This window comes from Neofelis nebulosa, chromosome 7, assembly GCF_028018385.1.
Source record: "Neofelis nebulosa isolate mNeoNeb1 chromosome 7, mNeoNeb1.pri, whole genome shotgun sequence".
NCBI lineage: Eukaryota > Metazoa > Chordata > Mammalia > Carnivora > Felidae > Neofelis > Neofelis nebulosa.
Window position 1 is genome coordinate 107,226,984 of NC_080788.1, and position 27,158 is coordinate 107,254,141.

General features: G+C 42.4%; 1 protein-coding gene across 4 annotated transcripts in view; it reads left to right on the plus strand.

Annotated features, from left to right (window-relative positions):
* Positions 1-27,158, plus strand: part of DAAM1 (dishevelled associated activator of morphogenesis 1) — a 178,595-nt gene that overhangs the window by 79,121 nt on the left and 72,316 nt on the right. For all 4 annotated transcript variants that reach the window (XR_009264499.1, XM_058739191.1, XM_058739193.1 and 1 more), the window contains one exon: positions 12,323-12,412. Coding sequence is in view for 3 of the 4 variants with exons in the window: in XM_058739191.1 (XP_058595174.1) it covers positions 12,323-12,412 (90 nt within the window). In the remaining variant the exon portion in view is untranslated. The remainder of the gene's footprint in view (positions 1-12,322; positions 12,413-27,158) is intronic.

A 27,158-nucleotide genomic window follows, 5' to 3' on the forward strand; every position in this document is an offset into this window, starting at 1 on the left:
CCCAGGCGCCCTTCTGGGTGCTTCTAAATTTAGATTCCAGGGATTGAAATGGGAGAGTGCGGAGAGGTGGAGGAAAGAAACATGAAAACTTTTTTTTTTTTTTTTTTAAATACAAATAATGCAAAACCATGTCTGAACTAATGATGTTAGTGAAAAAATGGTTATGAGTCCCCTTGGCCTTGATGATTTTCATTACTATGAATTGTAAAGAGACTCTGAGCAGTATATACCTACTTAGCTTTTGACTACAATTTAAAATATGATTATTTAACTTAATCCTCAGGCTACCATGTGTGAATTACACAAAGTCAACACACTGTACTGACTTGCCAACTCTCTGTATGTCCCCAAATAAATCAATACGGGTTTTAAAGGACTGGGGGAAATAATTTCATCTCCATAAGTCATGTGGTTTAGGTAAGCTTTCAAGTGTAATTTTGAAAATGTGTTTCAGTAATGGCTAGAACAGTTTGGTAGTTTGTATAAATAACTGCACGTGAGAATATATATTGTTGCATTGGGAATCATCTAAACATCATTTGCTCACATAGAACATATGTCACATGGCCTCTGAGAGGTAAATGCACAATAGGTGGATGGCGTATTTCAGTTCTAATGGTCCTCGGTAATTTTATCCGTTGTACTTGGAATCCTCCCTTCCCCCGCCTTCAATTCCCAAAATTACTCAGGAATTTCAGGCTGTTTCTTGATGTGTGTTATAGGAGCTCAGGACCAGTTACATCTTTTAGTTATGGTTTTTTTGGCTTATGGATGAAGAACCATATCTATATGTATTTTTTTTTAAATAAGATCCCTGAAAATGCAGCGTTTTTTTTTTTTTTTTTTTCTCTCCTGCCCAATTTTAAATGAATCCACTGGAAACATCCTACAGCTGCTATTTATTTGATTACACAATGGGATATTTAAAAACTAAACTAAACCAAATGAAAGCTCACTTAGAATGTATACACAGGTTGTTTTTGGGAAAGATGGGCATTTTTTGCATGTGGAAGAAAAAGCCATCAAGTCTCTTGCCATCTTTGAAATAATGAGATGCTTTGAGTTCATTCCCATATGGACACTCGTTATGTTAAATCCTCTATGGATAGACACCTTTGCACTTTCAGAGAGCAAAATGACATACAGGCATTGTATCTGGCTTTTTTTATCCTCAGGACTCCCAGAGCCTAGAGCAGGGTGTGGCCCAGAGTGGGTGCTCAGTAAATGCTTGTGGTCCAGACGAGTAATTACTGAAGGTTAATGCTTGAGATGCTCAGTAACTATTTGCATGCATGCATGCATGCATGTGTGCATGAATTAATGACTGCTGAATCCTCCAGCAATTGGGTATGTATTCTTAATTATTCTCAAAGTAGTAGTATGGATTCGGGCTGATCCCTACACCCTTCCTGTCCCCCATCTACCTTTTTGTCATTCTCTTTACTCATCTTCTTCATTTGGATGTCAGTTACTCTGGGAGCATGAAAGTGACTGGCATCAACAGCAGATTGAAAGGATAAGTTGATAGGGTTTAAGAATTATTTTTTGTCCTTAACAGTCTCTATCATATATGACATGGTAAAATACATAGCTGCAATATGGGAGAAGCGACCTATTGTGCTAAATATCTTTTGACCCAAATAAAACTTAAAAGTGTCATCTGAGCTGCCTAAAAGTCTCTGAAGGGCATGCTGAGCAGGTGTGAGAGGGGCCTGGGCTGGCAAGAGTCATTGAGGGAGGGGGCACGTGTGGAACTTGGTTTCACGGTTGCCCACAGGGCCTTAGGGTGCCTTTCTAGGAGACAAAGCCCCTCCATTCGGTGAGGGAGATACTGCTAAGAAATTCTCCCAATTAAGCCTTGTCAACAGAAGTTGTACCAGGTTATAGGTATAAAAACTGGATATTTGGCTGGGGTGCCTGGATGGCTCGGTCTGACTTCAGCTCAGGTCATGATCTCACAGTTGGTGGTTTCAAGCCCGGCGTCAGGCCTTGGGCTGACAGCTCAGAGCCTGGAGCCTGCTTCAGATTCTGTCTACCCCTCTCTCTGCCCCTCCCTCACTCACACTCTGTCTCTCTCTCTCTCTCTCTCTCTCTCTCTCTCTCTCTCAAAAATAAATAAACATTAAAAATATTTTTTTTAAAAAGTGGATATTTGGGTGGCTGGGTGGATACTGGGAGATGATTATGACATATATTTAGAACAGATTTATCTATTGTAGATTCCTGGAAAACTGCTGGTGATGTATACTAATAAAAGTTAACATTGCTCTGAGTTTCTGGTTGAAATAACACAAAGAAGCTAAATAAGCCCCAGGTTTAGCGGCAGATTTTTTCTAGCAAACTGGATATAGTTTTCATTGTCTACTCTTAAAGAAAAGGAAATAGTGTAAAACACTTAACCATTGGTAGTAAGAAACTAAAAATTATTTCTATTAGTCAGCCTTTGCTTGTAGGATCTCACTTCTTATTTTTATATATCGAGTGAAAACATGTCTGTCAGACACAGAGAACATTACTGTGTAGGTGGTGGTGAGTCATATTGTGGTATTTCGTGTAATGACTAATAGGGTTTGCAGAAACCTTACCGGCCGAAAACCTTCAAGGTTCATTCTCTGTGTGTACACATCCATTTTGGGATTTAAAGCACGCAGTTGTTTCCATTTATTTTTTTTTCTTGACCAATTAGGAGCAGGTAATAAGTCACCGAATATTCATTCTTTCTTTCTTTCTTTCTTTCTTTCTTTCTTTCTTTCTTTCTTTCTTTCTTTCTTTCTTTCTTTCTTTCTTTCTTTCTTTCTTTCTTTCTATCTATCTATCTATTTTTGAGGAGAAATCTACAAAATCCTTTTTAAAATTTTTTAAAATATAATTTGTTGTCTAGTTGGCTAACAGTGTATACAGTGTGCTCTTGGTTTTTGGGGCAGATTCCCGTGGTTCATCGGTTCCATACAACACCTAGTGCTCACCCCAACAAGTGCCCTCCTCACTGTCCATCACCCATTTTCCCCTCTTCCCCACCCCACATCAACCCTTAGTTTGTTCTCTGTATTGAAGAGTCTCTTTTTTTTTTTTTTTAATTTTTTTTTAACGTTTATTTATTTTTGAGACAGAGAAAGACAGAGCATGAACGGGGGAGGGACTGAGAGAGAGGGAGACACAGAATCGGAAGCAGGCTCCAGGCTCTGAGCCATCAGCCCAGAGCCCGACACGGGGCTCGAACTCAAGGACCACGAGATCGTGACCTGAGCTGAAGTCGGACGCTTAACTGACTGAGCCACCCAGGCGCCCCTGAAGAGTCTCTTATGTTTGCCTCCCTCCCTCTCTGTTTGTAACTATTTTTGTCCCTTTCCCTCCCCCCATGGTCTTCTATTAAGTTTCTCAAGTTCCACATATGAATGAAAACCTGTATCTGTCTTTCTCTGACTGACTTATTTCACTCAGCATAATACCTTCCAGTTCCATCCACATTGCTGCAAATGGCAGGATTTCATTCTTTCTCATTGCCAAGTAGTATTCCATTGTATATACAAACCACATCTTCTGTATCCATTCATCAGTTGATGGACATTTGGGCTCTTTCCATAATTTGGCTATTGTTGAAAGCGCTGCTATAAACATTGAGGTACATGTGCCCCTATGAATTAGCACTCCTGTATCCTTTGGATAAATTCCTAGTAGTGCTATTGCTGGGTCATAGGGTAGTTCTATTTTTAATTTTTTGAGGAACCTCCACACTGTTTTCCAGAACGGCTGCACCAGTTTGCATTCCCACCAACAGTACTTATATTTAAACTGACAGATATGGTATCTAACTTTCAGATTTCAAACCACCACAGTGAAAGTAGAATATTGTTTCTCATGGTCATTATGGTTAAATTTTAAGAGTTGAATTGGCAATCTATGACCTATGGATGTGACGGTCACTTTCTGTGCTGGTAAAGGACATTCATAAATTTGATGAAAGAGCTCAGCCTAATAGAACATTTTTTTCTATACATGTGTAAAATTGTAATTTGGCCTTTTCCCCAAGGTGCACTTATCACCATGTCATATGACTTAAGGCCTAGTCACTTGTCCCTCCGAGTGTTTGACTTATTTCTGGTTATATTGAGTTATGGGATGGAAGGCGAAGGTTAAAAATCCAGAAAAGACACCGCTAACATAGCGTGTATGTGAGGTGAACTTGAGGATTGCTGCCTACAGGGCGTGTGGGGAAACCTTTTGTGGGTGGGGCTAGGGTGGGTGAATTGGGTCTACATGCTGTGGGCAAATACCTGAAGTGTGTAATCTGAAGGAGAAAACTCAGCTTTGTCTGAGTTATGCTTAGAAATTCTGTGAGGTCTGTACATTGAGTCAGAGGGTGGGTCACCTTGTCAAGGACTATGAAAGAGCAAAACGAAACACACACGCAAAAGAGTGAGTTGATTGGCAGGGTGACCCCAGGGACCTATCTTCTCGTCTCCTCACTTTTTTAATTCTCCCTTCTCCACCGCGTTAATTGCGTGTCCTTCCACCTCTGCGGGAATATGTATTAGTATGTATGTAAAGAGTTAGCTTAACTCATTAGAAATAGAAACCCAGAATTCCTTTATTAGAGATTTCTCTGGTTAGCTGGAAACTTACTTGTTGGCTCACTGAAATCTATTGATTGGTGGATTTTCAAAGAATAAATGCTTTCAATACTGTTTTGGAGGTTTTATAAATAACTCTATATTTCAGTTTAGCTAAATATCTGGAAAAGCTCTTTCAACCCATTCAAGACCCTTATTGTATATTATTTCAAAATTCCTTCCTTTGCTTTATCTAGCAAATCAATCCATTTCCTTAGATTTATTTATACTGTGCCAATTGTTTTGTGATTTAGGTAGATTTCTCTATAGTGTTGCCCGCTTATGCAGAGTGTAAGACTGGTGAGATTTCTTTGTACAGAACCTTTTAGAAGTGGGTCTTAATTACATGCTTTGTTAGGGAACTTTAGTTCCCACAGCTGGGCTTCCCTCAGAGGTCTTTTCCTCTTATAATATATATAATATTTTTCATATATATAAAAATACATAACTTATACCTTTTTCCCAAGATACTATATGAAATACATATAAAGATGTTAAAAACATAATTAAAATGTTCTCTAAGAAGAAAAGCCCGGAGGGTTTTGTTTGCTGGTTTTAGTTTTCAAGAAGCTTGAGCACTGTGGGGAGAGGGCTGATGCTTGGTGGAAATGTTTCTTCTTTTAGCACTGGCCAAATTATTTTCCTTCAGTTAACTGAAAACTCTGTCCAACAAAGAATAATGCGAAAGAATATTCTGTGGCCAGTGAAAGGAGCTGGGCCATCCGGAGTAGGAAAGAAGTTCGTTCTATTTGTCTTGGCATGAATTGCAAAACAGTTGTTTTGGGGAAAACAGTATGTGACTTAGCATGATTGCAACAAAACAAAAGCAGTAAGGTGATCTAGGAGCATCTGGGATGTTCCCTGGAACTGGGCTAATTACATTTATTAATCTTAGTGGAAAACTTGCTTATTAATTCACAGAGGCCCAGAGGAGCAAGTACTCTATAGCACCACCAGTAGGGAAAATTGGTGGAAAAACAACCCAAAACTGAAAAAGTTCTTGAAACTTTATCGTTACATTTAACACATCATTTAATTTAATATTAAGGGACTTTAAGGGTGCCTGGGTGGCTCAGTCGGTTGAGTGTCCAACTTGGGCTCAGGTCATGATCTCGTGGTCTGTGAGTTCGAGCCCCGCGTTGGGCTCTGTGCTGACAGCTCAGAGCCTGGAGCCTGCTTTGGATTCTGTGTCTCCTTCTCTCTCTCTGTCCCTCCCCCACTCATGCTCTGTCTCTCTCTGTCAAAAATAAACATTAAAAAAAATATTAAGGGAGCTTAGGGGAAGTACTATCTCTTGGTCTAAATGGAATGCATATTAATAGAATCTATATAATTCTGAAGGAAAGGATAAAGATATTTCATAGAAGTGATCTTTGGTTTCAAACAGAAGTTGTGTGTGAAATTTTAACAGTTCCCAGAGTGAGCTGCTTATCCTAAAGGAGAACACACTTTTCTTCTCTTCACATTTCTTTGCAATCCGTTTCTCTTTCAAACCAACTCCTTAGTTTATCTAATATTCAGTCAGAAATTTCTTTCCTTCCAGTGTACACAGACTATATTTTCTCTACTCTGAACTTTTTGTTTTCCTCGGGGCTCCAACAAGCAAGCTTGACTTTGTTGTTGTTGTTGTTGTTTAGCAGCTTAGATGTAGTTTACATGCTATGGAATTCACCTTTTGTAAGCGAACAGTCCAGTGAGTTTTAGCAAATGTATACAGCTGTGCCGCTATGACCACACTCCTGCTTCAGAACATTTCTAGCACCCTGCCCATCTGCAGTCAGCCCCTGCTCCTCCCTCTAGCCCTGCACAGCCACCAATCTGCCCTCTGCCCCATAAATGTACATTTTCTAAAAATCTCCTATAAAGAGATACTGTCTGAGATAAAGTGATCCTAACTGTTTTGTTTTCCATGATTGCCTCTTTCAGTCTTTGAATTAAGTATAAAAATGAAAAATCTCTGTAATCTGTAATATTGCTTTGAAGTAATGGCAGAGCTTGAAGGGCCTAATATGTCAAGATGATTTTCCAATTAGTTTGCATTCCATTCTTTTTCCTTCTTCCATCAACTGTGGCTTAATTCCCTTCCTTGTCCAGCAGTATATCTAAATGAGTACAAGTAGCTGGAAAAAAGAGAAGGCAAAAGCCATCCAGCTTTTTTGTATCTAAAGAAGGACCCCAGGAGTCCGGTCTAGGAGATGTGGAGTAAGATTCAAACATAGAAGCTTAAACTACAACTGGGCAATTTCCATGCGGAACCACAGAATACTTTTTGACCTGAAACTTGCAAAGATTTCTCAGAGAAGACAAAAAGCACTAACTCTGAAAGAAAAGAATATTAATCACTTAGACATCATTAAAATTAAAAACACCTAGTGATCAAAATAGATTGTTAACAAAGTAAAAAGGCAAGCTACAGGCTAGGAGAAATAGTCTCTCTTCTGTTGCCAGACTGAAAATTGTATTCTTAAGATCTGTACATTTCACCATATGTACATTTTAGCCACCAGAAAAGGTGAAGGGGGCATTAATCTTTGAAATACATTGAGCATTACTATACATACTATAGTTTATTATATATAAACTTATACTACATATTATATATTATATAATATATGCATACTATATATTACTATACATACTGTACTATACTGTTCTTACAATAGTCCCTTCTCTTCCTCCTAGCTTCCTCAACTTCCCTCACCTTACTTTTTTGGGGGGCAGGGGGTGGGGAATCCAGCTATGTCAGGTATTGTTTCAGGCACCATAATTACTTAATAGCAACAACGAATAGAACAAATTCAGTTCCTGCCCTCTGGGAATGAGTCCAGAATGGGAGTCAGACGTGCCAATAATATAACAGTAGCAATGTGATGAATGCTGTCAGGATAGGTGAAAATAGATGAGCTGCCCTCTCGAGGAAAGTGAGGATAGGCTATCTGGAGGGGAAAAGTTGGCACCTTGTAAAAGGTTAGATGAATAGGACTGATCCTTAGAAATGGTGGGAAGGGCTCTCTGAAAAAAGGGAACAGCATGTGGAAAACTTTCAGAAGTGGGCAACTTGTGATCAGACCTGCTAAAAGGTGGCTGCTGGTAGTGGTGGAGGGGGAGGGGAAGGAGAGGAGACAAGTCAGCCTATCACAAAGGGCCTCTACCTACCTCCTGAGGAATTTTGGACTTGATCCTGAAAAGAAAGGGAACCATTGAAGCTTTCTATCATCTCTGTCTTCCTAACTAGATTCTTAAATTCCATGAAAATCGGGGTCTGTTATTCATCTTTGTATTCTTTATAATGTCTGGCCCTGGTCCTGGAATGGGTAGGACAGCGAGTGTTGATTGATCTCTAAGGCTGTAATAGTCTTGTAAGAGTTTCACATGCTTGATTCAGCCATGTTATGAAAATGGAATGAGTCAGAGGAGAGATACTTTTGGAATGGAGGGATGGGGGTCTTATTACACTCTGGACATTGTGCTTAGGCACTCCCAGTCATTATCTAATTTAATCTATGTCATTCCTACTCAGAATCTGCCAGTGACCTCTGGTTGCTCCTAAGAGAAAGACCAGAGTTCACATTGTCCTTCAAGGCTACTGTTCAGTGTCTGCTCTGCTTGTTACCTATTTGGTTCTTAGTCATCTGAACTTTGACCTCACTTCCTTGGGACAGCCCTTCACTGCTCTGCCTTTCTGCACAAGTGGGCTGTCAGATCTCAGCATCTTGTGTGATCATACCTCAGTTCATGTGGTTATTTGATTTCCCTTCTTACTCAAGAATTTGAGCTCTGTGATACTTTTTTGTCTCTTGGATGTAGCGTAATGCCTAGCATTGAATGAAGCCTGAAAACAAGTTGTTGGCTGCATGAATGAATCCTTGAGAGGACTCTCTCAGATAGATGCTGTCATTCTCATTTTCCAGGTGAAGAAACTGAAGTTTGGAGGTTAAGTCACTTGTCCAAGTTTGCATGACCCATAAGAGCCAGGCCTGGAACTCAGGGGTGTCTGACGACAACATCTTCCTCTCTCTGCTAACGGAAGTTTAGTAGGCCATGAGTGCAGCAGATGGATACATTTTCACATTTGCGTCAGTGCCATGATTTTACCTACTTGTCGAATGATCAACAGAATGAACGGTCTAGTGGTTAGGAACGTGGACTCTGTAAACAGACAGTCTAGACTTCAGTTCCTTCTCCACCATTTGCTAGCTTTGTTACCTTGAGCAAGCTATTTAATCTTTCTACGATTCAGTTTCCTTAAAAATGCGGTAACAGTGCCCGCTTTATAGCATTGTTGTGAAAATAAACTAAATGAATTCCTATAAAACAGTACTAAGCATACAGAACGTGCTCAGTAATTGTTAGCTATTACTATTACCAGTATTCATTTATTTCTTCCCCATTTTTTTTTTACTGTAATCCAAAGTTATATCCAGAGACCCTATAGCAGTTTATTTTTTATTTTATGCAAAGTGTCTTCTTGCATAAAACCATCTGCTTCTAAGTCCTATTCGACTGTGTTCTCTCGATTCAAAATTGGTCATTTGTGTGTCTCAAAACTGAGGGAGCATTTTTCTACCTCTAGCAGCAAAATATAGTAATATTAATACTCTTTGCTGTGAATCTGTAGGTTTTAGGACTCACATGTTTGTTCACACCTCCGCCCAGTTAGCAAAAACAGTGCTGTAGTATAGTAAAGGCTGCAACACAAGGAGTGCTTTTCTCTCCTACAAATCACAAACCTTCTCCCCAAACTAGGCACCATATTATCGAGCTGTTTGGATAACCAACCTGGCCATCCCCTGCATCTGCCCCCCAACCCTAAGTAATTTATGTCACCGTTATTTTCCCCATTCATCAATAGGTGAGAGCAGGTGTGGCTTCTAGGAAATTAAAAAAGGAAGGAAGTAAGAAAAATTCTCACTTCACATACATAATAGTCGCATGCCAAAATTTTAACATTTTAGCATGTTTCCTCATAATGCAATTTTCGGTAAATATCTTTTGTCCCTTCCCTGGTTGTTCATTGCCAAAATTCGTAACTCGTTTCTTGTGGTTAGGGTGTAATATGTGTGGGTGTGTATTTAAGTGACTGAACTGTTTACCTTGCTCTTAAAAGAAAATAGCACCTGATTTATGTTTAAATGACGAAGGAAATAACAATACTGCAGCTCCTCAGCTACCCGCCCTGTGCCGAGCTTTATTCCATACCTAGCTGATGTTGCTAATTTCACAACAGCCCTGCAAGAGAAATGATAGGCCCATCCTGGAGACGAGGCAGTAGGTCTTAACGAGATTAAGAACTTCCCCAGGAAGCTAGTAGCGCATATCTGGGTATGCAGCCCAGAGTGGCTAGGCCCTGGAGGTGCGGGGTTAACAGAACAGGGCAGAAGGGATAACCAGAAGCAAGCCTGGCAAAGTGACTTGGGGCTTATAAATGGAAGACCTCAAAGGCGAGCTGAGGAATATGTAATTACTTTTGTAGGCATGTGGAACTAATGAAGTTGTTTGAACTGGGAGCTCAGGACAGCACAGGAGCTCTATTTTTAAGGCAGTCGTTTTAAAATGTGGTCCCCGGACCAGCAGCATCAGCACCACTTGGAAACTTTTTAGATACTCACATTTTCACACATCCTCCTACGGACTCGATCCTTAACACGGGGTGATCAATGATTTCAGGAGTCCTCCAGGTGATTCTGATGTTCTCTCAGGTTTAAGTACCACTGCTTTAATGAATTCTGGATGTGCCATTGGAAGGATTGGAAAGGCAAGGAGGAGAAGTGGGCAGGCTATTGCCAGGAGTCGAGGGAGCAGCTATTAGAGTGTAAGTTTGGGTGGTTTCATTGGAAATTTTAGAAAGGAAAAAAGGGCACCTGGGGGGCTCAGTCTGTTAAGCATTCAACTCTTGGTTTCATCTCAGGCCGTGATCTCTCAGTTCGTGAGATCGAGCCCCGTATTGTCAATTCTCTCTCTGGGTTCTCCTTCTTCCTCTCTCTCTCTCTCTGCCCCTCCCCCACTTGTGTGTGCACATTCTCTGTTTCTCTCTCAAAATAAATAATAAACTTTAAAAAAATCCTGACACTTCTCAAGAAAGAAATAACAGGGCTTGATGATAAATGGAGGTACAAGTATGAGATATGAAGCTAGAGTCTACAAGTGGCAGAATTGCAGATAAATACCAAAGGCATTCAGGCAGGGGATGAGTTCATACTCCTCAGGGATCTAAACCTTATCGTGCCTTAACTTACAGCATCTTTTTATGTGGCCTACACCCACCAGCCTCTCAATGAGATAACTTTCCCTATGTAATAAAAATGTACCAGACGCTCAATGCCAGTAATAAGGACCGGGGATGATTGAGTTATTAAATGCCAAGAACTTATGTCTAAGCACTTTATATTTGTTATCCTACTGTTGTTATTCAGTAGTTACGGATGTTTGTAAATTGCTCTCCCTTAGTGCCCAGTCTAAGCTTCGCTCCACTGTAACATTCATGTTTCCAGACACTGATCTGAGAGGCTGAGTCTGGGTCCTGGAGTCTGACAGCTATAGGCTGAAAACCAGCCCTATCATTTACCAGGTGCATGGTCTGGAGCACGCTCCTTGCCCAGTCTCCCACCCAAATTTCCCCCAGTTGTATTACAACAGGCATTGTTATTACGAGGAGGTAATAATGAATGGAACTCCGAGTTGTTGTGGGAACTGAGAAAATGCCTGCACGGTGCTTCGCTCCAGAAGCACTGAATAAACGTTAGTGGGGCCTGTGGCAGTGAAGATGCCACGCCCTCGTTCACAGCCGTCATTGGCTCTCCTTGGTCAAGAGAATAAACTCCTTATTCTTTTTCCTAAGACTTTTCACAGGGTGCCTTAGCGGCTCAGTTGGTTAAGCATCTGACTCTTGGTTTCTGCTCAGGTCATGATCTCACGTTTCATGAGTTTGAACCCCACATTGGGCTCTGTGCTGACAGTGTGGAGCCTGCTTCGGATTCTCTCTCTCTCTCTCTCTCTCTCTGTCTCTCTCTCTGTCTCTCCGTCTCTCTCTCTGTCTCTTTCCATCCTCTGGTCTCTCTCTCTCTCTCTCTCTCTCTCAAAATAAATAAATAGACATTACAAAAAAAAAAAAAAAAAGACTTCACAAACTGATCACTCCCAATCTCCCAAACCTTTTATGTGATAATTCTTTGCATAATTCTCGTGTTTCGGCTAAGCTGATCTCTGTCCCCCAAACACACCTAGTCTGGTCTCACACCCTGCCTTTGGTGCTGTTGCTCTCCTCTCCTTGTCATGTGCAAGTTCTTCAGGTCCAGCCTGATACTCAATGTTGGTGGAGCCACCCCGAGCAAATCCTCATCTACAATATGAGTAATCCTTCCAAACTCTGGAGCTTTGATGGCCTTTACTGCTCAACAGACCCCCCCCCCCCCCCAAGCTGTACACAGTGGCTCAGGATGATTCTCTCTGTGCTCAGCTCACTTTCCCACACCCTGCAGTAAGTGTAGGCTGAGCCTTGTCCTTCTTGCCATGCTTGATACTCAGCCCCATGCCAGGGACATGGCTTCTTAATGGTGACAACATACACCTTACAGTCTCAGTCTTTTCCAAGTTCATTGAATTCTGTGTTGGTTTCTTTCCCCCCCCCCCCCCCTCTGTAATGACCCTTGATAAACTCTCCTATAGGAATAACATTTAATCTGTGAAATACTAATTACTATTTTTCTTCTCAGGATGAACTTGACCTGACAGACAAACACAGGGAAGCCATGTTTGCACTTCCAGCTGAGAAGAAATGGCAGATATACTGTAGCAAGAAAAAGGTAAGAAATTCATTGTGTTTATGGTTAACTGGAAAATTATCACTGTTGATTCCCTTTGCTCTCTCGTTTCACCACCAGAATTCAGACAGTTCTTTATAATGTACAGACCAGATCGTGGCCTTGTTGCTACATGGGGCAATGTGGTGATGCCTCAGATGTCATTTTTATCAACACTTCATTGGACACCTTCCCATATCTCCTATACCTGTACCTCCTATTCATAGTCTTGTTACGACTGAGACCCAAAATAATATTGGCTTACACCAAGATCAAATTTTCTCTCTGTTTTTTACATAAAAGTTGGTATCTTGGTAGGTTAGGACTAGTATTCTGGGGTCTCACTCCTCTGTTCTTACCTTCTAGCAGCTTTCCGTTTCAGCATCTCTAAGGTGTGGCCTCATCCTCATGGTCCAAAGTGGCTGTCTGACCATTTCATATTCCAAACTGAGGATGTGGGAAAGGGAAAGATGGCACAAGCTTCCCCACCTCCCCTCTTAGGGACATGTCCTAGGAGTCATCCACCTGAATTCCCTCACAGCCCACTGTTATATGGCCCCAGCTGCAAGGAAATCGATCTTTATTCTGGGTTCTGTTACCTTTGGAGAAGGGGAGAATGGATATCCTGTCTCGTGGTGCTAAGCATCACCACATGGACTGTATCTCCTGCAATAACATTCACTCTGCTATCTATCTTTTATCCTGTGGCAAATTCTGAGACCATGCCCACCCCATTTTTGGAACCAATCAAGTTCATGACCATCTTTTGCCACTTTTTTCTTGTGTTCAGTAGAAACTTGAATCGCGATGGGGTAAGCAGGAAGGGCAGGCTAGCACCTAGGAGAAATGGTACCTCTCTCTCTAACAGGCAGTGGACACTGGAGTTCCTCACTCTTGCCACAAGGAAATAAGAACAAACTATAGCAATCCAATTTCTTTTCAAGACACAATATCAGTCCGAGAAACTTTTCCTATGTGACTAGCGTGCATTGTGAGACCTCCATTTACCCATGTGAGTGTCTCTGAGCACCACTGCCCCTTTGCTGCCTTGTCTGATTGCTGTGCTGTCCTTCCAGGAACATGTCTACAGTAGTGAGCCTGCGTGTGCCCCTCTCCAGCCAGACTTTGTGCCTCTGGGGGCGAGGCACCATGTCTTAGCTCATCTTTGTAACTCCAGCATCGGACACGTTGAAATGAGTGCATGACGAGTGAACCACTAAGTTGTCATGAGTGTTATGCTGAACTGTCAAAAAAAAAATTTAAAGCACAATTAGTTTTCCACCTGAGCAGTTACAATTGCTAAAACTATGTGTGGGGTTTGGTTCCAGGGGCCTTTGCTGAGAGACGTGTCCAGCTCTAACATCTCTGTATGGTTTTCTGAGCTGCTACCAGATCAGACTAAGTTGTAGACCTAAAGATTCCGAAACTAGTAGTAACCAAGAAGATGTGTTTGTGAATGATTGTGTCTTCTTCTTTTTTCTCTTTGTACTGTCTCTCTCTTACTGAACTGATTGTCGTAGCTCAGGGAACAGGTATAATACACTGGGAAAGCATTTTGAAATTAAAATATGTTCAGTTCTGAAAGTGATGGTATTGGTATGGTCTTTGAAAGCAAGGGAACTTTCACACAGCCATCTTAGGACCTGGCCCCTGGAACCAAGAAGGAAAAATCTTCAAGTTCCTTATGTGCACAGAGGACATGTCTGTCTATTTTGGCTCATCCGAGTGCAGGGTTTTTTTCTCAAAATTAGGAAACAATATGAAGTGGGGACTGAGAATATACACTGGAGGGAAGGAAAGGGCAGGAAAATGGGAGCAGCTTACTGAGGGGAAAGTTTTCTTCTTTCCCAGATTTTATTACACCCTTGACAGCAATTGTAAGTTAATCATGGAAACTGCTGCCCCTTAGACTAGAAAAGGCAAATCCTGGAGGATAGTAATGACCTTGGACTTGGCAGCTGTTGCTCATTTTTCAATTTCCAGGCCTATCAAATCCCCTTGCAAACACTGCCTCATGTGCACATGGTGAGGTTTGCCTTTTTTTAGGAGGATAGATAGGGATGTGGCCCCTGGCCTCTGAGTCCCATTTCTTGATGGATGGGCCCTTCCTACTAGTACCTGGCCAGACTGCACAGACCTTTGGAAATGCACTTCTCCTGCAGGCTTCATCCCTGCAGCCTGGATTCCTTACATGACAGCCAAGTTGTGGCTGAGTGGGAAAGCCATTTGAAGTCTTTGGGGATTCCCGTGGGGTTATAGATCTGCCTCACTTTAAAATGTATGATAGGAGCCTGGGTGGCTCAATGGGTTAAGCGTCTGACTTCGCGTCAGGTCATGATCTCCTGGTTTGTAAGTTCGAGCCCCACATCAGGCTCCATGCTGACAGTGAGGAGCCTGCTTGGGATTCTCTCCCTCCCTCCCTCCCTCTCTCCCTCCCTCCCTCCCTCCCCCCCCCCCGACCCCGCCCCTCCCCAACTCGTGCATTCACACGTGCTCTCTGTCTCTGTCTTTCTCTCTCTCAAAATAAATAAATAAATAAATAAACTTTTAAAAATGGTTTTAAAAAAATGGATGGGAGTGTTGCTAAATGTAGGTTTTTCTTGATTAGAGCTTCTCAAACTGTTAAGCGTGCTCTGTGATGGATCTGAAACTGACCTTTCTGGGGCACTGTAATAAATAGGGAAATAATACAATGAGTAAGAGAACACAAAAATTTAAGTGTGAAAAGGGCATAACGTTTACCTCTCTTCATATAATGCGATCCCCTAACGGACAGTTTGCTCATTCTCAAAGTGGAGCCCATGGTGGCCGTCCGTATTACTACGAACAGATTGTTTTCCTTGGACCGTATCTTTGGTCGCCTTTTCAAATCAGGCTTGTCACCAGCAAGTCAAACCACATCTATTTCTCAGGCCAAGGGAAAGCTACATAGTCACGGCTTTTTAGATTTTCCATCTCTCAAGATTAGAACCCAGCACATTACAGACATTCTCACACATAGTGAAACCATAGAGTAAGGGCCCACGAAAGCCAACAGAAACAGACACATGAGTTGGTGAAAAGCAGGCTTTCTGTGTAAAAGTGCACAGCAGTTGTGGAGGCAAACGAGACTGGGAACTGAGGATGGGGCCAGGCCTCACTCAGCCAAGTGGCTCTTTTCCACCCAATAGTGACTTGCGTCCCAACAGCGGCTGTCTGCTTATCAGGCTCTATGTTCATTTCTCACACTCGTCTCTATCTAAGTCTCTGGTTGAAAACCCATTTCCAGAGCCAAAATGAAAGCAGCAAAAGTATTTCTGGGGCTGAAAGAATTGGAGAGAAATTAATTGGAGGCTTGCCTAATTGAGTAATCCGGGGGAGAGTAAGAGATGGATGTTGTGGCCTTGTTGAAAGTCCAAACAAATCTGTAAAAATGACGGGGCTGGTTGGGCAGCCGTGGTTTGTCATATGCAGCAGTCCACTGTCAAATTATTTTCACTTCTGTGAAAGGGCCAGAAAAAGGTCCTGTTGGTGGGGCTGGAGGTATTTTCGAATAGGAAATGTTTGTGGTTCTTATCTTTAAAGGTAATTCCCTTTTTAGTTCCAATCACAACATACTCTTTTGTTTAAGTGAGGTTTTTCCCAGTCTCTAGCCAGAAACTGCATCTGTTAACAATCTTTTGGATTTTAAACTGAAACTTTTTAAACAATGAACCATCTGACCACGAAAGGCATCTGGCCATGCTGTATTTGCTTATTGTTAACATGATTTTTAAACCCTGGGAAAAGCAAGGAGAGGGCTGCAGAGAGGAGAGAATAAAAGGGCGTGTGCCCCGTGTCACGGTGGCAGCGATCTTATCGGCACCGGCAGGAATCTTTAATTGCAGTTTTCCACGGGAGCAACTGCGCCAGTTGCCTCGCTTAGCCAGTCCTTGTAAGTCTCCAAAAAATACCTGCCTCCCCTCCTGAAGCTTCAGAGTTTGCAAAGTAGACGAATGGCGCTGGACACTGTTAGCGGTAGTGTCATCAGGTATTTGAGGCGAAGATCAAGATTTGAGGAGTGTACGAACTTCCCTCCTTCTGTCTCCAATCTCTAAAGCCACGGCTTAAGTAAATGGCTTTGGATTCTCCATATTGCATTTCTGCATCTTTTCGGGTCTTCTGTGGAGGAGGTGGATTTTTACTGCGCCGCTGAGTGTGTGTTTGACTGTAGTTCAATTAAATCCTTTAAGAATCTTGCCCGACCCGGCTGCAGCGGAGTTGTTGTGATTTGTGCAAAGTGCTGATCTGGTGCCAGGTACATTTTGGAGACCTCTAGGAAAAGTGGCAGAAAATTCAGCTGGTACTTTTCATTCACTCCCGTCTTTTGGTTCGCATATCCTAATTGGATCACTTCCCCACTCCTCCCGGCAAAAAGCATTTCTCCTTTTGCCACACACAAAAAAAAAGATTGAAGTTGTGTTGTGTACAGTCGCCAGGGTGCAGTTTCAGTTCCTTGAGAGCGGAGGCCCTCTTGCGTTCAAAGGAACGTAGGCTGAAGCGCTGGAATTAAGACCAAAGGAATCACCAGTTTTCCGCACAGCTGTCAAACAAGCCAGGTATAAAACGAGGGGGCGAGATGATAGTTCACCCTGTAGTTGTTTCCAGTATCCTACTGAGAGGCTCCTGTGGGGAGGCTGGGACGAGAAGCAGTGGTCGGGCACTGGACCTGGAAGGTGTGAGAAGGAAGAGAAGCTAGATATCCCTCCTTGATGGTGGTTTAAATGTACAGTAGAGTGAGCTTTGGGTTTTCAGGCACTCACTGTGTTAGCTGTCAAGATTGGGGAGAGGGAGTCCGGAAAAGGGAGAAGACCAGATTTCAGTAAGTATGTTTCTAGACTTTTAAAGAAGTACTTGGGTTGGTTTCCTGCCATTGAGTTTTCACCTGATAATGGATTCCAGTTGGGATTTGTAGTCCTAAGTGCTCAGGGGTTGAGGAAAATAGCAGAAGTAGAAGTGAACAGAAATAAGATCGGGCTGTCTTTCCCCCTCTGCTTCTCTAAAGAAAATGAGGGAAGCACATTAGCTGGAGGACAGTGGGCATCTTCAGGCTCTGTAGGCTCTGAAACTCTCTGCCTTGTCTACATATTCCATGGCTCTGAAAGAGAATATAATTGCATATAATGCCAGACTGAACCACTAAGGAACAACGAGCTTTGAGTTTCTTCACTCCATGCAGCAATACAGTTGGTGGAGGGCAAGCTGGTTTGTGACTCACCTGATGTGTATGGAGTACTTTCTGTAGGTCAGAAAGTACTGACTAAACTCTTGGCTAAACTCTGAGGATGATTAAACAAATAAGTCAAATTTCCTGCAGTGGGTGATCCTGGTAGGAGAAGTAGATAAAATCAAATAGTTACCAAGTCTTGTCATAAGCTCCGTAACGGGGTAAGCAAACAGGCTCTGGGGCACAGGGGAAGGAGCCACCAGGCTTTGGGGGTGGGTGTGTGTGACTCAGACAACAGCTCCTTTACCACTCTGACCCCTCTAGCACTTGCACCGGTGAGAGACCTGACACTGTCATGCTTTTGTCCCGTCTTCTAGAAACTGGCCCCCTTTTTCAGTAGTTGAGCGATGTTTACATCCACTGTCTATTTTCTCTCTTGATTAGTACTTTGTTCTCTGTCCCTTTTCCAATACTGAAAAGGTCAGCTTTAGACTGTTGGCCTAATGCGATTGATCTTCGCTAAACACAGTTTGTAGGGCTTGTTAGGAAATCTGTAAAGAGGTTTAAACTTTTGAAAAAAAGACACTGGGGGGGAAGACTGAAATAACTGAGGTTTGTTCAGCGTGGAGAAGAGAAAGTCAGGTAGAAATTCTAACATGAGCTGATGTCCACCGGGTATACCCCAGTGAAACTATGGTATCTTGTCAAAATATTGCCAACTTAGAGTTGGTAAAGAGCGGCTGCCTTAAGCCCTCCCAGTAAAAATCTCCATGCCAAGCTGACTTCTTTTTTTTTTTTTTTTTAATTTTTTTTAATGTTTATTTTCGAGAGAGAGAGAGCGCATGCGAGCAGGGGAGGGACAGAGAAAGAGGGAGACACAGAATCCAAAGCAGGCTCCAGGCTCTGAGCTGTCAGCACAGAGCCTGACGCGGGGCTCAAACTCACGAGCTGCGAGATCATGACATGAGCCGAAGTCAGATGCTTAACCAACTGAGCCACCCAGGCACCCCTGACAGTCTGACTCTTCTCCCAAGGGTCCAACAGTTTTCTCCCATGATTCAAGGACTGAAGGGTTAAGTCCTGGCATGGCAAAACAGGGGACTCCAGGACCCTGTTCCCACATTGCATCATTGGTTCTGATGCACTGACACCCTTCACTGACTCCCATGCTATACAGGTTGATAAATATTTTGCCCATTGGCCTGAGTTTGAGATGCTGATTGACCTGAAGATGGTGACCAAAACCTTTTGATAATATGTACTTGGAGCCTGAAACGTTCCTCTTCTGGGAATTGACTCCACAAAAGTGATGAGAAATGAAAGCGAAGACCTATACGTGAGGCAGTTCTTTGCAGTGTTCTTGAAAGCCCAGGATTGTAACCAACTTAAAGAGGATGGTTATATTATAGCACACAATCCTGACAGTATCTTGTAGCCATTGAAAAGTCATGTTATCAAAAGAAAAAAAAAAAAATGTCATGTTATCAAAGAAATTTCAGTGACCTGGGAAACTAATGATACAGTGTTAAAAAAAAAGGTGTAAAGCTATAATTGGTACGATCAAAAGTTTGCACAAAAGTATATAGATAGAAGTAAGCAGACAGAAACAGCTGTTTGTTGGGACTGTGGGTGATTTACTTTTTTTTTTTTTTTTTTTTTTTAATGTTGATTTTTGACAGAGAGAGATACAGAGTGAGAGTAGGGGAGGAGCAGAGAGAGAGAGGGAGACCCAGGCTCCAGGCTCTGAGCTGTCAGCACAGAGCCCGACACGGGGCTTGAACCCACGAACTGTGAGATCATGACCTGAGCCAAAGTCGGATGCTTAACTGACTGAGCCACCCAGGCACCCCGCTTTTTTGTTTATAAAGATATTTCCCAGATTTTCTACAGTGCGTTATTCTCCCTCTTACCTAGGAGTATTTTTTTCCCCTGATTATAAAAATAAAATTGCTCTTTTTAAAATGTGCATTCAATATATTTTGTATCAGTCGGGTTTCAGTCAGAGAAGCAGGACTACTGGGGGAGACACAGAGCTGAGAGATTCACCCTGAGGCCGGCTAAGCACTCTTTGTCAGGCTGCTGTCTTTATTTCTGTTGCCGAAGCTTCACATTCTGGAGCAGGCAGTTCCGAAGAAAGGTGGGTGTAACTGGGGGGGAACAAGGATAGGCTGGAGCCCACAAGGACACACAAGCCAGTGTCCATTCTCTCGACCTCTGGCTCTTGTGTGGGTGTCATGCAGAAGCCTGAACCATTAGTCATGGACCTCAGCACACACACACCTGGGCCAGGAGAAGCTGAGGGAGGATCCAGGGGAAGGTGGGGCAGTTGCAGACCCGCCTGCTATTTCACACCAACAAGGTGAGCCAGCCGATAAAAGACAAGTATGAAGAACAAAATGGCTGCTGCTTTGCCTCTGGCCTCTATACCTCCTGTGAGAGCCTCTCTCTGTGGCTCCCCGTACCCAGAAGCCTCCAAGAAAGGATATTGTTCAGCCTAGCCAAGTCGAGCATTATAAAGCCACCACATACTTGTATTGAAATGAGGAGGAAAAATAAATATTATTTAAAATGCAGCCAGTGCTTGTGTTGTCAAGGCAACCCTGGCTTTTTTTTTTTTTTTTTTCTTCCTTCCTTCCTTTGTCTAGCTCAGGGACCTGTTTTGTTTTTTGTTTTGTTTTTCTCCCCTCCATCTCCTCTTTTTTTTTTTTTTTTAACTCTTCCTTTGTGACATTAAAACAAAGGGGAATCTATAAACCACCCAAAGGTTTTCAGTACCATTTATCTATTTAGGCAGTGACTGTGAAAACATGGTGATCTTGGCCCTAGTGAGATTTCCTGAGTTTTCTGCCCAGAAACGCACTGAAGCCATGTTTCTCATTGCCCTTTCTCCCCTAAGGAGTGTAATCTCAAAGCTAATGACCCATTTCCTTTCTTTAGTTTCATTTATTTTTTTTAAATGTTTGTTTATTTTTGAGAGAGAGAGAGAGCAGAGGAGGGACAGAGAGAGAAAGAGAGAAAGAATCTCAAGTAGGCTCTGCACCGGCAGGGCAGAGCCCCACGCAGGGCTCAAACTCAAGAACTGTGAGATCATGACTTGAGCCAAAATCAAGAGTCAGACGCTCTCGACTGACTCAGACTGAGCCACCCAGGCGCCCCTTCCTTTATTTTCTTTCAATTGCAAAAGCCAGTGCTGTCAAAATGAACACCGAATTGTAGATTTGGAGTAGAAAATTCAAGGACTCTCTGCCTCTGGCAGCCCTTGAACCAGTGTTGAAATAAAGGGTGGTTGGTTCATGAGTATTTATGTGACTCCTACTCCCGTAATCCCTCGGTTCAATAATGTCAGTTTGGGGCATTTTTTTCCCTCCTTGTATTAACCAATTCTGCCATTCTAGCTGTGCCTACTACCACCCTTGTCTTGAAGTCTGAAGAATGGTCCTGAGCTCATAGTTCTGTATTGCCACCTGGTAGGTGGCCAGTTTCATGAATGAAGAAAGCAGTAAGCAAACTTGCCCACAGGGTGAACCAAAACATATCTATCTTCCCCAGTGCTTGGAGAAGTGAACAAATCTAAAATATGGTGGGCAAGTTCTGTAGTCTTTCAATGGGGTTCTATATTCTGGGTCAGTACAGGCCTCTGTTTTTCAGGCTTCACCAGTAAAAGGACTTCCCTTGGGGTAGATTATCTCCAAGAGCCTTTCAGTCAAGAGATCTGTCTACAAGCTTCCTAAATTATGTTTGCCCCTCATAATTGTTCTAAACTGTATTGTAATGTGATTGCCACTATTTTTTCTAAGATAAGCAGAAGGCAAGTAACAGCTATGAGAAAATATTTTGCATAGTTACAGGCCATCTGAAGGGTGACCAGAGAAGGGAGGATACCATTCACTAGGAGATATTTCTGAACCCTTCTGATTTCTCTCTCCTCTGTATAATGAGATCAACTTCATAGGGTGGTTGTGGATATTAAGATAATATGATGTCAGAGTTAACGGAGAGCTTGGGGCATGGTGATGACAGCTGTTGACATTGTCAATGTCAGTGATGGTGACTATGATCAAAATAGTAGTATGGACTCACTTTTTTTTGTCCACACTCATGCTAGTCTGGGATTCACATCCATATTCTTAAACAATGATACCTGGTTTTCACAGAACAGTAGTGAAGATTTTAAAAGCCCTCTCTCTCAGTTGGACCACAGAAACTTTTGGAGGCAGAAGTAGTGAGTTAGGAGGATAAATTATAGATCAGGGAAGAAACCAAGACGGTCTTCACTGTTAGCACCAGAAATGGGCAGGAGGCCCCTTTTGTGTCAGAAGTTCTAGGGCAGTGGCGATCAATGTGTAGTTCCTAAGCTCCTGGGCAGAGCTCTGAATCTGGTATCAGGAGCGCCCTTAATTGGTACTTGGGAAGGTTGGGACCCTGAAAACGTCAGAGTCTATCCCACTTCTTCTCACCCACCTGCCCACTGCAGTGCTTCAGTCCCTGCTGACCAGCTGCAGCCCTTGGAGATGCTCCCATCATTGGACTTGCTTGGCAAGCAGTTGTGAACACCAGCTGATCTCTGGGAAATGGGTGTGTGTGTGGATCAAGCCAGTTTTTAACTAAAATTCCTCTCTTGCTGCCTAGGAAAGGCAAGTGGTTGAAAGATCTTCAGTTTTTGAAATAAGAGCACTAAAAATAGTTTTAGACGAAAACATTACTACTGCTATTTTTTTTTTTTGCAGTGGGGAAAAATCCCGTGATAGGACACAACACCAAGAGGTTCCACGAAACAAGTCAGCTTTACAAATAAGTGATTTATTGGGTTGAAGTGAGCTGGAATTACCCTCTGTTCAACAATAAAATTTGTTTAGAGTTGCAGCATTATAATTCAATAGTGCATTCTAGCTGTGTGATTTCCAAAATCCATCTAACAAAACAAAACTTCAACGTTGAGGAGATCATAAAAGAATGTTTTAGGGACACTTGGGTGGCTCAGTTGGTTAAGCATCCGACTTTGGCTCAGGTCACAATCTTACGGTTCTTGACTTCGAGCCCCTCATCAGTCTGTGTGCTGACAGCTCAGAGCCTAGAGCCTGCTTCGGATTCTGTGTCTCCCTCTCTCTCTGCCCACCCCCCCCCCCCCACCTTGTGCTCTGTCTCTCTCTCTCTTTCTCAAAAATGAACAAACATTAAAAAAAAATTAAAGATGCTAAAAATAAAAAAGAATGTTTTAGCACAGATACCATTATTGGTAGAAATCTTAAACCTAATTACCAGAGCAGACGTTCTGGGTACCGATAAATTGGCATTCTCTAAAATTTCTGAAAAGAAAACAAATTTCTGATAACTTTCCCCTCCACTCGTGGGATAAACTACTATATCCCGGTTGGTGATATGATTTTTCTTGTGAAATTTTAAATATACAAAAAAAAAGTACAGAATATAATGAACACCCGTGTTTAACAACTGCTGACATTTTATAATCACCATGGATGTTTTTTTAAACATTTATTTATTTTTGAGACAGAGTGAGACAGAGCATGAACGGGGGAGGGTCAGAGAGAGAGGGAGACACAGAATCTGAAACAGGCTCCAGGCTCTGAGCTGTCAGCACAGAGCCCAACGCGGGGCTCGAACTCACAGACCACGAGATCATGACCTGAGCTGAAGTTGGCCGCTTAACCGACTGAGCCACCCAGGTGCCCCTCACCATGGATTTTTAAATTTTATTTATTTTTTTAATATAATTTATTGTCAAGTTGGCTAACATACAGTGGATACAGTGCACTCTTGGTTTTGGGGGTAGATTCCTGTGATTCATCGCTTACATACAACACCCAGTGCTCATCCCCACAAGTGCCCTCCTCAGTGCCCACCATGGATTTTTTTAAAAAGAAAGGAAACATAAATATAGCTGAAGCCCAAAGGTGACCTATTCTGGAGGTGGTACATGTTTTCTTTTCCTTGCCCATGTATTTATGACTTTATTCTGCATGTATATATTCATAGACAATATATGGTAGTTCATTTCAACTGCAATATGATGTTCCATTACATGAACACACCACAGTTTAATTATTTCACACCCCTTTGGATAATGCTTCCTTGCAGTTTTTCATTATTTTTTAAAAAGTATGGCAATGAACAGCCTTGTGCATGTGTTCAAGAATTTTTCTGGGATAAACACCAAAACATGTAATTCCTGGGTTATTGGCTGTGAACATTTCCACCTTTAATTGCTCTCTGAAGTTGTCATAATAATTTAGACCTGCAGCATATTAATTGCCAGCCATCTGAGGGATCGGTACCCTCCAAGGGGAGAGAACTGATACTTTGTTGCCCTGATGAATCGCTTTACTTAAGTTTGAATGTTTCAGATACAAGAAGCTGTCATTCAGTTTTCAAATCGAATCAAACTTAAGTAGCAAATCAAACTGAAGTAAAAATTACTGAAGTAGAAAGTGCTCATTTAAAGAAGAAGAATCCAAGGTTTGGAAAATGAAAAGCATTCCATTCAAATACCCATAAAGCCGAAGAAAAGTACAAAGTGTTAGAAGTATATAAAAATGGACAGTTCACTCAGCATTATGTTTATTTGATTTGACTACAAAGGAAACTGCTCTGTGTGTGGTTCACCCTTACTCTCCTCCAGACCTCTTTACACCCTTAGTCCCAGACACAGGCAAATTGTGTTTCCATCTTTAGCAGGCTCTTGACTGATATATGTATGCAATCACCCAACACAGGAAGTCCCTCTGAGGCATCAGCCACTTCCCTGATGGACGACAGCCCGGGTACAGGTGTAGGACCAGCACATCTGCACAAGCAGGCAGGCAGGATGTGGCTGGAAATGCCATAATTGGTTTCTTTCTTCCTCTCACCAAAGTACCTTTATCTCTAGCATCGGTAAAAATTGTGAAAGCCTCTCTCCTTTCCTTTCTTAGACTCTTTGATTCCTTTGAATGTTAAGAAATTGAGACGTGTACTTGCTGTGTGTCTACCCCCCATGCCTGAATTCTGAACCAGTTTCTGCGTACAAGTCAATTCCTGGATTTGGGGATTGTTGATTTTTTTTTTTTTTTTATGTTTATTTATCTTAGAGACAGAATGTGAGCGGGGGAGGTGCAGAGAAAGAGGGAGACATAGACTCTGAAGCAGGCTCCAGGCTCTGAGCTGTCAGCACAGAGCCCAATGCAGGGCTTGGACCCATGAGCTGTGAGTTCGTTACCTGAGCTGAAGTCCTGTGCTTAATCAGCTGAGCCCCCCAGGTGCCAGGGGATTGTTGATTCTTAAGTCTGTAAATACTTTACTCTGCTTGGTTCTTCTTGACAGCCTTGTAAAAAAAAGTGCTTGTGTATCTACTTTGTGGACACCATCTTCCCTTTGTGCTTCCTCATACTTGCATTGCTCCAGTGAGTAACTCTGTTATCCAAGGCCTTGCTTTCACTGTAAATAAGAAATACCAAGTTGGAAGAGGGGGGAGAGAATGACCCTGCATTTGCGTTCACTTACAATCATTCAAACGATAAAAATAAGCCATATAGAGCTGGGGAAAAGTAGGCCATCTTGGTTGGACAAATCAATGAATGTGGAGTCAGGGAGAGAGTGGGTGTCGCTTGTCCTGTGGAGCTCTATCTTTCCCTCTGGGATGGGGGCTAGAGAAGCAACTCTCCCCTCTTTCATTCTGTGCTTGTCACTGATGCCTGTGTCGGTGCTGCACTATGGAGAGAACACTCCAACTTCATCTCTGGTCACTGAAAAAGATGTGTAGCTTTGGGTTTGCATGGAATCCCTGGGAGGGCAATGGTTCTCAACTGCCATACAGCAGCTATCTTTGGCCTCCAAATCTTAATTGTTAAACAGATTCCTTTTGACAGCTCCCTTTGACAGCTCTCGTACATAACAGATTCCATCATGTGTTGATTGCAGAGTTAGGAGTACATGACTCTCTTGGAGCTCTCAGTCTTTGCCATAGAGTACTTGTCAACAGTGCTGTTGTGGAACCAAGGTGCCAAATGTGTCTGTGTGCGGCCCTTTGAACCCCATGCCTGTGTGTGTTGAAGCACACAAGCACAGGCCCATTTCACTTCCAAAATTCTGCAATCTGCAGGTGTAGAATTACACACTGAGTGTCTCAGTGATAGCTGTATCTCTGATGGAAAGGACATCACTATATTTCAGATCTGAGAGTCCAGAGCTAGCTGCCCTTTCTGATTATTGCCAGCTCATTGGGTCCCTTAGAGACAAACGGCACAAGAGACACTCCAGACTGATGCACATCCTTTGATTCAGGATTCCTTAGGACTGTGGCCCCCTTCCCTGGTTGACAGAGTGTGCACTGTGAGTAACCTCAAGCAGAGATGGCAAAAAGGTTCATCTTGATTACCAACTCGGAACAGTTGGGGGTTGAAGCCTGGAGCACTTAAAGAACCATTCAGAGGTTATGAATGGATTCAGTAAGAATAGTGTGGTAATTAATTAGCAATGTCTGCCATGAGACATGATGGGAAAAGGTGGCATATGTAGCAAATTTTCCCATCCTTACCCTTGAGGGCTTCTCTTGCTCCTAAATTGGAGTTGGACGTTAAGTATCATATTCCATGCTTTTTTCTCCCCGGGTCTCTCCCTGGTCTTCTGCAGACTCTCTAAGTGCCGTGGCACCTACTTTCATAGAACGAATACCCCAAGCCTGCCTGATGTCACCATCTCCTGGAGATAGGTCTATGAAAGACATCAGTAGAAGGAAGTATCCACTTTAGAAGAGGGAGCGAAGAACAAGAACCACTTTTCCTGAGTTTCTCCTGTATGTGTATTTATTTTTTTCGTCTCACTAATAGCGCTGGTGCATCTAATGCTTTTGAATCCATATTATGCTTGGTGCATCTCAGAGTTTCACCCCCTCGTGAAGTAGGAAGAAACTTTGAGCTTCCAGCGTAACTTAGAACATACTGCTAATACTTCTAATTTGGGGTTCTCCAAATTCCTTATACTCCAGGAACCTAGTAATTTGTGGAACTAGAAATGGGTTACAGTAGAAAGTGTACTAAAGAATACCAACTTTAAATTACAGTGTCTTAAATCCTCTTGTTCTTCAACGCGGTATGGGAACAACACTTGCCTTAAGCATTCTCCAGATAGTATCCTTTTATCTGTCTTCCTATGTAAGGAAAAACATGTGATGCTTCCTCAATTTCTAAGATGTACTTCCCCATGTCCTCACATTTGGGCATTTCTTAGATGGTGACATCTTCCAACTGATGCTTTTCTTTTTTTATTTCTTCTGCCAACAATTCTGTCTTTAATTCAATAGTATGCCTTAAAGTAAATGATCACTTAAAATGAGAAATACGGTTATGACTCCCCTTCTAGGGGACAATTAATCCTGTCCTAGCATTTTTCACAGTCATCCTGAGAATGCTTCTCTGAATGGAATATGCCTTTATGGGCTTACTGTTTCCCCTGATTCTCTTCTTAGTTTAATTACTGTTTTCCAAAGCCCTCGCTTTATGGCCTCGTGTTAAGCATTATATTGCAAATCATAAACACACTTTGATTGTTTTCCCAAGAGCAGGTTACAGA